The 14,168-nt window shown below is 36.9% G+C and overlaps 1 protein-coding gene across 3 annotated transcripts in view; it reads left to right on the top strand.

Moving 5' to 3' along the window:
- The first annotated feature begins 2,064 nt into the window (after positions 1–2,064).
- LOC122059399 (COP9 signalosome complex subunit 7-like) overlaps positions 2,065–14,168 on the top strand; it is a 28,146-nt gene continuing 16,042 nt past the window's right edge. For 2 of the 3 annotated variants that reach the window (XM_042622166.1, XM_042622167.1), the window contains exons 1-2: positions 2,065–2,490; positions 3,020–3,095. In XM_042622166.1, coding sequence (XP_042478100.1) covers positions 2,332–2,490; positions 3,020–3,095 — 235 coding nt within the window. In that variant the 5' untranslated portion in view covers positions 2,065–2,331. The remainder of the gene's footprint in view (positions 2,491–3,019; positions 3,096–14,168) is intronic. The other variant, XM_042622165.1, reaches the window with a different exon arrangement.

Genomic DNA, 14,168 nt, shown 5'->3' on the forward strand with positions numbered 1-14,168 from the left:
AAAAAAAAAAAAAATCAAAGTGCATAAATTCATTCTCCCACTGATTCAACCAATCAATTTATCTATAACATCCTAAGCACATGATAAAGTGATATCATAATGACAGATGATATTTTATTATTCACAAGACCTTTAGACTAAGGTTCTAAAACTTGCAAACGATCACAGGATCGGTCAAAGCTGATACCATTATGATACTGATTGACTGATAGTTCTATTTCCATTGAACCATGTTTGGGACTCCCAATAGAATTGGTTTAAATTATACAAATCCATTAGATAATACTGGAAAACTCTTATTATCAAATAACATCATTTTTAAAAATAGAAACTCAATTTTATCCCTTCTTTATTAAATCATCAAACATACTTGGTTTCAAAAAGCAAGCCCAAAAGAGTTCAATAAAAAAAAAAAAATTTCTTGGGATTGAAACAAGGGCCTTTTAAATGACCAATAATATAGTAATTTCTCAAAACATTGATCAATGTCTTATTGTTTCAATGATTAAAAATAAATATAACATAAAATTTTAAATAAATATATCATATAACAAATTAGATCATTAAATGTGGCCTGAAACAAGAAATCCAAAGCAATAAACGGATTTCAATTTGGCCTTAAAACCACCCTTAAAATGGCATTTATAGTGGTTTAAATAAAAAACCAAAAGAAACCAGCAACTAAACAAGCCTTTAAGGTTTTTTTTTTTTTTTTAATTAAATACCTTCTGGTCAACGCCGAAAAGGAGTCGTCGGCGAACTTTTTCGATGGGTTTTCCGGAAACCCACCAGAAAACCCAAGTGGGTTGAAAGCCGTGTCAATTGTTTGGGGTTTCGGGTCTACCCGACCCGATTGATTCAACCGTCGCCCTGTTGAACCATTTGAGTTGGTTGGTTCGCTTTTGATTCACCCGGTTCAAGTGAACTTTTTTTTTTTTCAATTAAACCATTGGACCTAAGCCCATGAAATCTTAAATAAAGTCAAGCGACTCAAGCCCATAAAGTAAATAACTTAAGTCATCATGGGTTAGCCCATTACACTTAAGTCATTTAAACCAAACTTGGGCTTAGCCCATTAATAATGCCTTAAAAATAAAAGGGTATGATGGTAAAATCACTCCCAAGAAGGCAACCACCCTAACATCTTTTAGCTTTCTTCTCTTTAGCCGCTGCCGCTGGCTTACATAATAAAAAATCAAAGTTCGAATCCAAGCTTTACACCGATTTCAATCCCAAGCAAAAAACCGAATTGTCAACTTTTCAATTCCAATATCAATGGAATTTCAAATTCAATACCAATCGTTTTTCGTTCCGTATGGATCGCTCTAATACCACTTGTTAGATTTTAATTTAAAGTTTCACATCATATCTTAATCGACTCCCATACAGACAATTATAATACAATATCAATTAAAGTATAAATGATTGGATCAGATCGTAAATGATTGAATTGTACCTTTCACCTAGTATACTGTAGACGATTGATGTTGATCACTCCTACTTTCACTATTAGCTTGGCTATGGATCTTCTACAACTCTTAGAATTATTTTGTTCTCTCACTCTAGGGACTCAAAACTCAGTATTTATAACACTGCCTTGCACGGGTTAGGGCAGTATATCCCTAAACTTAAGAGTGAACAGAACCAGTTCATGTAACTTAATTCTCATCCATTTAATCAACCCAAATAATTAATTTAACCCATAAATCCAACACCTTTTATTCATAAAACCCACTCCCATGAATTTTTTTTTTTTTTATCTTTGAAACTATAATTAAGAAGATGGAGACCTAATTCTCTAAAATTTGGGTCAAACATAAATGCCATGTGGCATATATGGCCTACCAAACTACACTTTTTATTTATTTATTTTTGATAATAGCCTACCGAGCCACACTTTGGTGAAAGTTATTGCAAAAGGTCTTGAGTTACGAACCCCACAAGTACTAGGAAAGCATCGTAGGCTACATCAAGATACGCGTCACAGGCGTAGACGACAACTATGCAAGCGCACCACCCTTCACGCCTTTCACGCTTCTATAAAAGGTAGTTTCGGCTTTCGAGTAATAAAAAAGAAAGAGAGAGAGAGAGAGAGAAAAAAAGAAGGAACCCTTGTATAGAGGGACACCTAGAGACGCTGTTGAAGTAGTGGGGGAGGGAAAGAGGGAAGAGAGTGGAATCCCTTCATTGAAAAATCCTTTTCACAAATCTTCGAATCGATTCTTCCATAGAATTCTATCATCGTAGTCTTCTGGTTTGATGGGATGAGACTGGAACCCTTTCATATACTGTGTTTGAAGCTTTACCTGTCATTCTATTAAGCAGTTCTAAATGGATATCGAGCAGAAGCAAGCGGAGCTAATAGAGCACTTCGTCAAACAAACAGAGAATCACAAAGGGGCATCTCTTGCGAATGTAATTGTTGAAGCAACCTCGCATTCATCTCTCTTCGCTTTTTCAGAGATTCTATCTGTTCCTAATGTTGCCGAGGTTAGTCAGATTCTATTCTACAATTAATTCCATTTTTTCCCTTGTATCTTAATTCGTTTTCCAGTGTTTTTTTTTTCCTCCCTTTCTTGTTGAATGTTTTTGCTGATGGTTTCAGTAAGTAAGATAATTTGTTTCTTGTGGGGTTTGCTTGATAATTTGTTTCTTGTGGGGTTTCCTTCTTTGTTAGGCATAATGTCACTTGCAATTTATATTGTTTCGCATAGGAGTTCGTTTTTTCTTCTATTTTTATGTTTTTAGGCTGTGGTTTGGCTTAAAAATTGAAATAATTGTAAATATTTATTGTGAGAGCTTTCAAATCGAGTCATATGCTGCTTCATGTTATTTACTGTTAGTTGGCATTGTATTGATTCTTTAATGCTTTTTAATGTTGCTACTTGCTAGTTTCAGTATTGTGCAGTTACTAGATGTCCTAGAACCACTTATGTCATCCATGAAGAATGATATTGATTGATTGCATTAGTGTATTCTGGTAGAGGTCTAACTTGTCTTTCTGCGAATTTTGGTGCAGCTTCAAGGGACTGAGTACTCCGTCTTTCTTGATATGCTTCGTCTGTTTGCCCATGGAACATGGAGTGATTACAAGAGTATGTGTTTCATTTGTTTGTGGATAGTTTTCTGTTTGTGCAATGATGCACTGTTTGTGATTGTTTAAATTATCATCTATATGATGATTATGGTTTAGGTACTGGAAGGATTTGCGTCACAACTTATCACCTGAGTTCACTTTGATTATGTAACTTTGTGATTACCTTTTTTTTTTTTTTTTTAATTATTATATTTTTTTTAATTAGACATGTAACTTGTGAATTTGTGATTACCTGAAAAGAGGATTAATGATTGGATAGTGTTATTTGCATTATTCTGGCAAGTGAAAGCAGTGAAACGAGGTTAATGTGGTAGAAATGTAATCAAGAGTATCCCCAAACACATCTCTGCTACTGACTTTATGTTACTTATTATATCTTGTTCACCATACTATGAAGTGTCAAATTTATTTGATAGAGTGTTATATCAGATTGAAATAGGTGAAAGAAAAGGCATGTCATGATTTTTATCAAAAAAACCAGTCTAGTACCTCAAACTACATGCTTTATATTCATCGTTTATTGTTTAGTGTTTGGCTGAGTTTAGAAATTTATGTATGATGGCGTTGTGACTAGTGTGAAAATAGTGGGAGGACACGAAAGTGAATTCCCAATTACAATTGGGCTATATCAAGGATCAACTTAAACCTTTATTTGTTTGCGCTTATCAGGGATGATTTAACTAGGAACATTCAAGACGAGGTTCTGTGGTGTATGCTCTTTGCTGATGATATTGTCTTGGTGGATGAGATAAAAACATGGATTAATGCTAAGTTGGAACTATGGAGATCAACCTTGGAATCAAGAGGTTTTAAGATAAGTAGAACGGAGGTGGAGTATATGGTGTGTAACTTTAGTTACACTAAGACGGATAACAATATTGTGAAACTGGAGGAGAGAGAGATACTACAAAGTGATTATTTTTTATATATGGGGTCAACTATAAATAAAGAAGGTGATATAGAGGATGATGTTTTTCAGAGAATTAATGTGGGATGGATAAAGTGGAGAGGTGCGTTCAGAGTGTTTGTAACCGATGTATTCTTGTAAAGCTTAAAGGAAAATTCTATTGGCAATCGTAAGACTGGCCATGATATATGGGGTGGAATGTTGGACAGTTAAGAAGTATGATGTAGTAAGTTAAGCGTAGCAGAGATGAGAATGTTGAGATGGATGTGTGCCTATGCGGAAAATCTAGGAAGGATGAAGTAAGGAATGACCAGATTAGAGCTGATTTATGGAGTTGCCCCGATTCAGGAAAATCTATGAGAAAGTTGTTTGAGGTGGAATGACCATGTTCAACAGAGGCCTTGGGATGCACCAGTAAGGAGGAGTGATCGGATGTAGATGGAAGGATCTTAAAGAGTTAGGGGTAGGCCTAAAATGACCATAGGAGACGTAGTGAGGAACGAAATGCATAGTTTAGGTATTGTCTCAAGTATGACCTCGAATAGAGCTGATTGGAGGGCAAGGATCCATATAGCTGATCCCATTTAATTGAGATTTTACTGATTTTTTGGTGGTGTTTATTTCTTTCCTATTTTATCTTTGCACCGATCCATGTAGCCTACCCCATTAAGTTGGGATACAGTTGAGCTTCTTCTTGTTGTTGTTATTGGTAGGAGGTAGAGATGGTTAATCAGGATCCTAATTAGAATATGGTTTCTATTAGTTAAAGGAGTCAACTTTATATATCTAGACAATTATTATTCTTATACGTTGAGTTTATGACTTGGAGTTTAGTTGTTTTACGAAGGAGTGCATAACCACGTAGGCCGTTGCTACAACAAATTGAGTTATATATTGCTGGTACTGTTTTGAAAATTTCACTACTACTGTTGCATGTGAACAACTGTTCAGGAACCCCAAGGGGTTAGCGCAGTTAGCTTGGAGGGGACACAGTACTCTGCCTCAGGAAGCGAGGTCCCATGATCAAACCATCGCCACTGCATCTAACTTCTTGGGGCCACCGCACAAGATTTTCCGTCTCGGACTGACTCGGTTCTGTGTAAGATCACAGTGACCCTAGGGATTAGTTGGGTCAAAGATCCTGACACCCTGGGTATTAAAAAAAAAAAAAAAAAAAAACTGTTCAGGCTGGACCTTTTCCTATTGATTTGATCTTCTAGTTGATTCCTTAAAGGCTTATACTCAATATGGCTTTTGGTAATTGTTTACCAGGCTTGTTCATAATTGATCGGAATCTGATTACACTTTCCGTCACCCGATCGATCACACATGGTTTTTTGTTGGTTGATTCTTGAATTGAATCCAAAAAATCAATGAGCATGGATCAGATTTGTCTCTTGCTTTATTATTCTTGCATCTTTTTGGTTTTCAATCATTAAAATTTGTTCTGTATCCTAACAAATAAGTATTCCTCCATTAAAATTCAATTTTTTCTTTCTTCTTAACCCTATACCAACAGACCACTGGTCCACTGTTGGATGTCAGAGTAATCTCTCCCACCTTGGTTGCACTGTGTGTTTGATCTCCTAGGGCTTGTGTTTTGGGTTTTGGTGGTTTGCAGTAACATTTTTGCCGCATCTCTTTGCATTCTTTGTTTGGTCCTACTAATCATATTAGACCCTACTTAAATTTGCCTCAAAAAAAAAAAAAAAAAAATTCCTGCTTTTGATGCAGATCCGGGTTCCAAAACCGGAATTGGATTGCTTATGGGCACATTCAAATAGCAAATATCCAAATAAAAAGGAGAGAATGACAGATCTGTTAATTAATCTCAAGTTTCTAAAATATGGTTGGCAAACTTGTAATTAATGAAACTCAAGTGAATGGATTGCAATGTATTAGCGGGAGGGGTAGTCTTGGAATAGGAAACAAAATAAGGACATAAAGAATAAGGGGTGAAAGGAGGGATAGTTGTGTAACAAGTATGAGAAGTTAATAATGACTAAAAGACAAAACCAAAGAAACCTATTCTACCGTGAGAGAAGGAAGCATAGTCATTTTCAACCTTTGGACAGATACGAAATCGGAAACAGAAATCAGACTTGACTTCGAAGAGGAGAACTTCTTCACCTTTGATCTGTTCAATCTGAAATTTCAGACAACGCTTCATAACATGCAGGCTTCTCAAGGTAACCCAAGAAGTGTCCATGATTTCAGGTATTATGCTGACAAAGTTTGACTGAACAAGTTTGGGCGGAAATCTGAGATCCAGACCTGATTTGGGGTTCAACCTTCACTGTAGGAGCATCAACAAGAGACAATATTCTAGGGTTCAGTGGCCCCTTGGTAGAGAACAACCACACAGTTTTAGGAGGGAAGGAAGAGGAAATGGAAGAGATGGAATCACTTTTATCAACTATTAGAGCCGCTAGTTACAGGAAAAAAGAAGAAGAAGAAGAAAGAGATAGAGAGAGATCACACAAGCGGAGAGGGAATGGTCACACAACCTTGTCAAGTACCCATGCGGCACCAAAACAACTCAATAAACTTCATTCTTCAAAACTTGCCCAAAGGATTGGGTTACATGCCTATTTATAATAAACCGAAACAAAAACTTTTCTAATTACTTCTTAAGACCTAAACTAACACAAATAGAAACACAATAAAATTCACATGGGTAATTCCTTATTGTCTAATATTTACCCAAAAAATAAAAGATTACAAATACTCCCCAAATAAAAGTAAGACCCTAATAAAATATCTTATTGAACCCAAAAACCCAATTTAGATCCGGTTTGTCACGGTCGAGATTGGTAGAAGGGTCAATCCGGTTTAGCCTTGATTTTGCATCAACTCCCTCGATGTTGAGAAAAACTCGTCCATGAGTTTTATAGAAGGAGAGGATCAGCACCACTCGATCAGCATCCACGATCTAAAGCTTTGATGGGGCGAAGATTCAACACATGAGAGAAAGGAAGAGAGGTTTCGGTCATGTTAGACGTATTAAAAGTGATGATGGTAGGGTGCTAGTAAGGAATGAGGACATTATGAAGATATGGGAAGAGTATTTTTCAAGGCCTACCAGATGGAGAAAGTTTGAGTAGGAATGGCTTGAAAAATTGCATTATTTAGCATGCCACCACTCATCATAGATATATACGAAAGGTTGGAGTGGTTTAAGTTAACGAAGCCTTAAGAAAAATGAAAGTAGACAAGAAGCTAGGTCTAGATGAGGTCCCAATAGAGTGTTGAAGAGTTATGGAGTATGTGGGATTTCTTGGTTAAACAAGCTATTTAACAAGATATGAGCACAAGGAATATGCCAAATGAATGGAGAAGAAGTATTGTAGTTCCGATCTGCAAAAATAAAGGTGATATTAGAGTTGTTATAACTGTAAAGACATAAAACTAATGAGTCATACTATGAAATTATGAGAGAAGGTTATTGAATCCCACCTGAGAAGTGAAACTACTATCTTGGAGAATCAATTTAGTTTTATGCCAGGTAGATCCACAATAGAAGCTATTTACCTACTGAGGAGGTTCATTGAAAGATTTAGAGTTTGGAAGAAGAATCTCCATATGGTCTTTATTGACCTAGAAAAAGTCTATGGCAGATTCCCTAGAGAGTTAATCTGGCATGTACTAGAGAAGAGAAGGGTGTCGACTAAATATGTGGATATAATTAAAGATATGTATGATGGCATGGTGACTAATGTGATAACAGTGGGAGGCTAAGGAAGTACATTCCCAATTACAATTGGGCTACATCAAGGATCAATTTTAAACTTTTATTTGTTTGCGCTTATCATGGATGATTTAACTAGAAGCACTCAAGACGAGGTTCCATGGTATATGCTCTTTGCTGATGATATTGTCTTGGTGTATGAGCAAAAACATGGATTAATGCTAAGTTGCAACCTTGGAATCAAAAGGTTTTAAGACAAATAGAACGAAGATGAAGTATATGGTGTATAACTTCAATTACACTAAACGGATAATGATATGGTGAAACTTGAGTAGAGAGAGATACCGTAGAATATCTCTCTCCGCAGAGTGAGTATTTTTTATATATGGGGTCAACGAAGAAGGTGATATAAAAGATGATGTTTCACAGAGAATTAAGTGGGATGAATGAAGTGGAGAGGTGCGTTCGGGGTATTTGTAACTGATGTATTCTTGTAAAGATTAAAGGAAAAATTCTATTGGCAGTCGTAAGATCGGCTATTGATATATGGGGTGGAATGTTGGGTTGTTAAGAAGCGTTATGTTAGATAAACTAAGTGTAGCAGAGATGAAGATGTTGAGATGGATGTATGGCAAAACTAGGAAGGATAAAGTAAGGAGTGATCAGATATAGATGGAAGGATCTAAAAGAGCTAGGGGCATGCCTAGAATGACCCTAGGAGACGTAGTGAGGAAAGACATGCATACTTTAGGTCTTAACCCTAATATGATTTCGAATAGAGTTGTTTGGAGGTCAAGGATCCCTGTAGCCGACCCCATTTAAGTGGGATTTTAGCGAGATGTTGTGTTATTTTCCTTTACTCGCATGGAACCATGTAGCCAACCCCACTTAGTTGGGAAAATGCTGAATTGTTGGTGTATCATGCAGGGCAGAGTTGATGCAGACACGAGGAAGGTCAAAAAATCTGTCTGCAGATCTGATGGCCATGGTAGCAAACCTGACAAACATGATAGCAAATCTGTGTCATGTCAGCCTGTGGTAACAAGATAAGATTTCTGATCTGTTCAAAATTCACCATGGTTCTCCTGTTCCACGTAGGAATCCACCTTAGTCTACACTTGGTATTTGCTTGGTCAATGCCGCTGAATCCTCAAAGATAGGTCTGAATTCACAAATCCACATCAGTAATTGAAAGCTTTATTTCAACTCATTGATGGCCTATTGGCAGTATATTTATTTATAGTTTCTCCAAAAATTTGTGATTGGTTCATTAGTGCTCTTACATCATCCAACCAATAGGAAAGCTTCAACAGGACCTATTACATCATCTAGTCAATAGGATGACTCTAAACTGACTTAGACTTAACAACCAATAAGAAAGGAGAACCAACTCATACTAGATAGTAATGCAGGAGTAGATTACAAGTAACTAACTCCGCAGTTTATAACCCCAAACACAAAATAACCCCTCCAACAAGATACTCAATTATAAGAGAATAAAACCCAAGGAGAAGATGCAGTAAATACCCAGCAGGTACAGCAGTAAACAGAACCCCAAAACAGTAGCAGATCACACTCAAAAATCAGACCCAAAAGTAGGAGAGAGAAACCTGCGATTGGGGTTCAAGGAGAGAGTGGCGGCTGGCTCAAAACAGCTCCAATGGGGCTGCAACTTGGATTGAGTGTAGGTCCTGTTGTGGCAACAAAAACCTAAAAAGTTGAACTGGTTCTGATGGCTGATTGAAAAGATCCACATAATCTTGATTTCAGCCCTTCGAGAGAGAAAACAGAAAGAAAACTTGATAACTGCTGCTGGCCTTGATGCTTGCTGCTGTATCAAGGACCGAAGGTCCCTCTTGTAGCTTGGAACAACCTCTGAATATGCCTTGTTGATCAGATAACAGCAAAGGGAAAAGAAGGAGATCGACCCCTCTCCTAGTGGAACTAGGATTGCTTGATCGATTCTGAATTTCTGGAACTTTTGGGGCAGAATCAATACAATAACAGTAGCAGAAAATAGCAAATGATTAATGGTGATTGAATATAGGGTTAGAAGAGAGAAGAAACAAGATAAAGTGGGGGAGAAGTGGCTGTCTCGGCCAAGGCTTCTTACCCACAACTATCTCAGTTGTTCTAAGCAAATCTCTGCAACTTTTATTAATTCAAATATGAAATTATGAGTACATAGGTTTCTCTATTTATAGAGGGCAGAATAGCAATCGAACTACTACTAGAAGCTAGTTTCCCAATAGGACTAGACACTCCTACTTCAACTAGGAGCTAGTTTCCCAATAAGACTAGACACTCCTACTACAACTAGGAATTCAAAATTGGACTAGGAATAATAAACCTATGTGGAAAACAAATAGAGTCCTAAGACAATTTGGACTCGACATACCACTTACTCAACTCGATGGGCCCAATGGCCCACTAATTAATTAAAAACAACTACTAATTATTCTCCTAGCCGATGGGCCCAATTGGTCCTTATTTGTACTCAGAGCCACTCAGGTGGACTAAGTAGGGGTTCGGCTGGCTTCTTGGCTGGACCCTTCTTCCTCTCATATTTCCTTCCATAATGTGCATCTACATCAGATAGACTTAGCAATAAAAGAGAAAGTAAATCTGGAAACCTCCAGCTACACAAGTGGACTTGGACTTCGTATAGTCTGAAAGCCTCCAGCCACTATGGAACTTGAAGTGCAGAATATGAAAACCTCTTGCTGCAATTGGACTATTGGATGTGAAGACCTCCCGCCGCAGGACTGCAGAATGTGGACACCTCTATCCGCAATTTGACTGCAGAATTCTGTAAACCTCCTTCCCAGCCACATGATTAGACTTCTAAACAAGATAAGATTATTGATCTGTTTAGCAATCAGAAACTGGATAAAACACTGAAAGCCGCAAGCTGTCATGACACATAACCTTACTGGCAGTTGGTGTATTAGATTTGGCTGTCAGGATGGAAAATCTGCTGTCGTGGCTGTTAGATCTGCAGACAGACTTTTTGACCTTCTTCCTGGTGTCTGCACCGCCAGGCCTTTTAATGAGATCTTTTTCAGTTACTGCACAGGTAACCGTCATTTTGTTTTCTTGAGTCTACAATGGATTGAGGACTCTATGAAGGACAAGCTTCCTGTGGTATTTCTGGGTCATTGTTTATCCTAGTTCATGTTTTTGGAAATTTGACTGCTTGTGGTGGAGGATTCTTCTACGTTGATTAACTTGCTTATTAGAGGGGGTTCTTTCATTTGATTAAAACAGCTTCATCCATTGCTTTCTCTAGATATTTCATTCAACCTACATCGGTTAATTCGATGGCAGTCTCTAATAAGAACAGACCTATAGTTTATTGTGGCTACACAAAACACACACACACACACACACACACACACACACACACACACATATATATATATATATATGCTTGTCTGACATTGCATGTCAACCAGATGTTTTATGGATTTATTTATTTTTCCAATATTGGAAAATAGAGGAATTCTAATTATGGTCCACTGAAGTGATTACCTGCAAGATCTGAACATATATTATGTGCACATACATTAAGGGTGTATTCAGATGGGTTTGTACCGGTACCAAAGGTGCCAATCTCAAAACCATCCCTTTTAGTTAACGGGTCACAATTCTTAATGGGATGGGATGGGATGGTACCGGTTCCTAAACGATTCTAGGCACTGCAAAAAAGGGAGAAGAAATTCAATGGTTCCTAATGAGTGGTTCCATTATTAGTGTTGTGGATCTTTTCATTATCATGAGATCTAAGGCCTTACTTTAGAAAGCAAATTAGAATACAAAACCGTGATACATTTCATTGTTTTACTTCTTCAAACTCTCTTAGATCACATGTAAGCTTCTAAAAATAACAACTAAGAGTTACTGATAGCGAAAAACAAGGCCTGATATAGTTTTAGAGCCATCACCAAAGAAGTTTATAGTAACATAACTAAGGGTCATTTAGCTGAAACCTCGATAAGAGAAAATCAAGGTTCTAAATCTTGTGTTTCGAATTGGGTCGAAACCATCGAAATATTGTGAAAACCAAGAACTTTTTCTTGGCTTAGCGGAAACCATGGTTTCGACCCCCAAATAATGTTTTTTTTTTTAATCTGATTTTTTGTGTCCAGCCTGTTTTTGACATTTCTAATCTAGTCCATGAATTAATTTCAATAAAAGGACACCTAAAATCTTACTTGTGGTGTTGACCCAAGTTTGCTAGTGTACGTTGAGTACATTGCACACTATCCTAAGTCTATATATAACTTACATATTGGACAAGGTTTAAAGTATCGGTCTGCATAGTATCTTATCAGCCGATAACGATACAATACACTATTTTTTAAAATGCAGTGTTTCTTAACGTATTGATATGATACGCACTGATGCTCAACCAATACGCACCGATACATGACCGATACTTAAAATATGTATCCACAAAACCCATTTCACTTTCGAAACAAAGCCTATTCTTCTCATTGGCGGTACTTAAGTTTTCAAAATTTGAAGCACAAATGCACAATCGATCTCCCTTTCATTGCTTGGGCTTGTGGCTTTGAATCATTCGCAGAGAACAATTCAAAATCTACAATCAAACTGATGTTTAAAGGATCGAAGCTAAACATTGCACAAAACAAGTAAGTTGAAAAAATTCAAATTTTTTCTCAAATCTTTGTTTTACTTCTATTTTTTGCTATGTTTGAGTAGATTTAGGTAAAACAAACTAAAACATGAATTATTGCATCAATTTGTTTATAGATTTTAAAATTTCTCAAAAATTGACAGTAGACTAGTACTACATGTAAGAAACCTCATCCTTTATAACAATTTCGATTGAATGCACTTACTTGTCTCTCAATATGATGATCTCCATTTTATGCATGAGGTATTTATGCATGATACATGTTATATATTGCTTCTTTATACTGCTTTCTTATGCAAAAGTGTATTTCCATGTGTATCTTGTCCAATTCTATTCGTATCTTAATCGTATCTTTAATACGATACGATATGCTCTGATATGGTGATAAATCTCTTAAAATTACCCGATTGTACGGTGACCGAAACTGATTCTTTAACCCTTGATACTAGAAAAGGAAATAAATGATTTAAACAGGAAAAACATACTTTAGATTTGTAAAACAAACAATAATGTTAGATGTTGGGATATAACTTTCACCACTCAATTCCAGACGAACTGTCTCGAGCCATTCTATTTCACATATGAAAATGGGGTTTACCTTGAGGCCCCAAGTGCTTTTCCATAGGTAGATCTCCCTTGATAAAGCCAGATGTGTAAGTAGAATAAAGGATTTTATGAGAGAACAGAGTATTTTTTTGGCTTCCTAGCTGTGTTTCCCAGTCGAAACTCATGAAAAAAGGGGGAGGAATGTTGAAACCCATGGAAGTGACATTGTTTCCCATGAAACAAGGTATTATAAAGGAGCTGGTTCAACCATTTTGGTCGAACCGGTTGAAATATGCAATTTTTCTACGGAATCAGTCGAAACCATGTACAAATATATTGTTGTACCTGGTTTCATCTAGAGGTAGGTCTAAACCTGCGAAACATGCAAAATTTTTAGCGAAATTTGTGAGGTTTTGAACCATGGAGAAAATACCACCCAAATACATTGAACTTTAGCCATAAAACTTGAACATGTGAATTTGAAATATACCCTTTGAAATGGTACTGGCAGTTCCGGTTCCATCCAGTACCTAACAGGTATTTCGGTATTGGTACTGCTGGGAATCCCTTCCCATTTATTATTTGGTAACAAAATTAAATCCCAATACCGTCCCATTAATCTGGTACTGGGTTTTAGCGGGACGGTTTGCAGTTCTGGTCCCAAATTGACACCCTTAGTCTGCATGTGTGTCCAACTTGCATGTACAGGAAATCTAATTATAGTCCACTGAAGTGATTAGCTGCAAGATCTGAACGTATATAATGTGCATATACATACATGTTTGTATGTGTGCCCAGATTTTATTGCCTTTCTCGGACACTGAAACATGGGCAGCTGATGTCACGAGGCAAGGGGCTTCTATACTTCAATTTTCTTTTGTAGGACTGATACTTTGATGTAATATTTTTTCTGTTTGTGTTGGGTCTTGTTCCCTATGTTGGACACCTTAACCTGTTTATATGTTCTCCATCCTATTTTCTCAAACTACAATCTGTTACTCTCATTCATATAAAAAGATGGCTCTTAACTGCGAAAGTAGATATTTTGATTCGACGAAAATCTTACATGAATTTTTAACACCTTATCCATATTGTAACCAAGCTCCACTTTCAATATATTTTTGGCACTCCTCCATCTAAAGTCTCCTATTTAAGAACCTTGTATGGAAGAATCATGTAGAATCTGTGGTTTGATGTGTTGAATCTACGGTGGAGGTCATCCAAGAGATTCCTCATTTTTCAGCCTACGATTCATGGATATGCTTCAACC

Source organism: Macadamia integrifolia, chromosome 13 (genome assembly GCF_013358625.1).
Source record: "Macadamia integrifolia cultivar HAES 741 chromosome 13, SCU_Mint_v3, whole genome shotgun sequence".
In the NCBI taxonomy this organism is placed as follows: domain Eukaryota; kingdom Viridiplantae; phylum Streptophyta; class Magnoliopsida; order Proteales; family Proteaceae; genus Macadamia; species Macadamia integrifolia.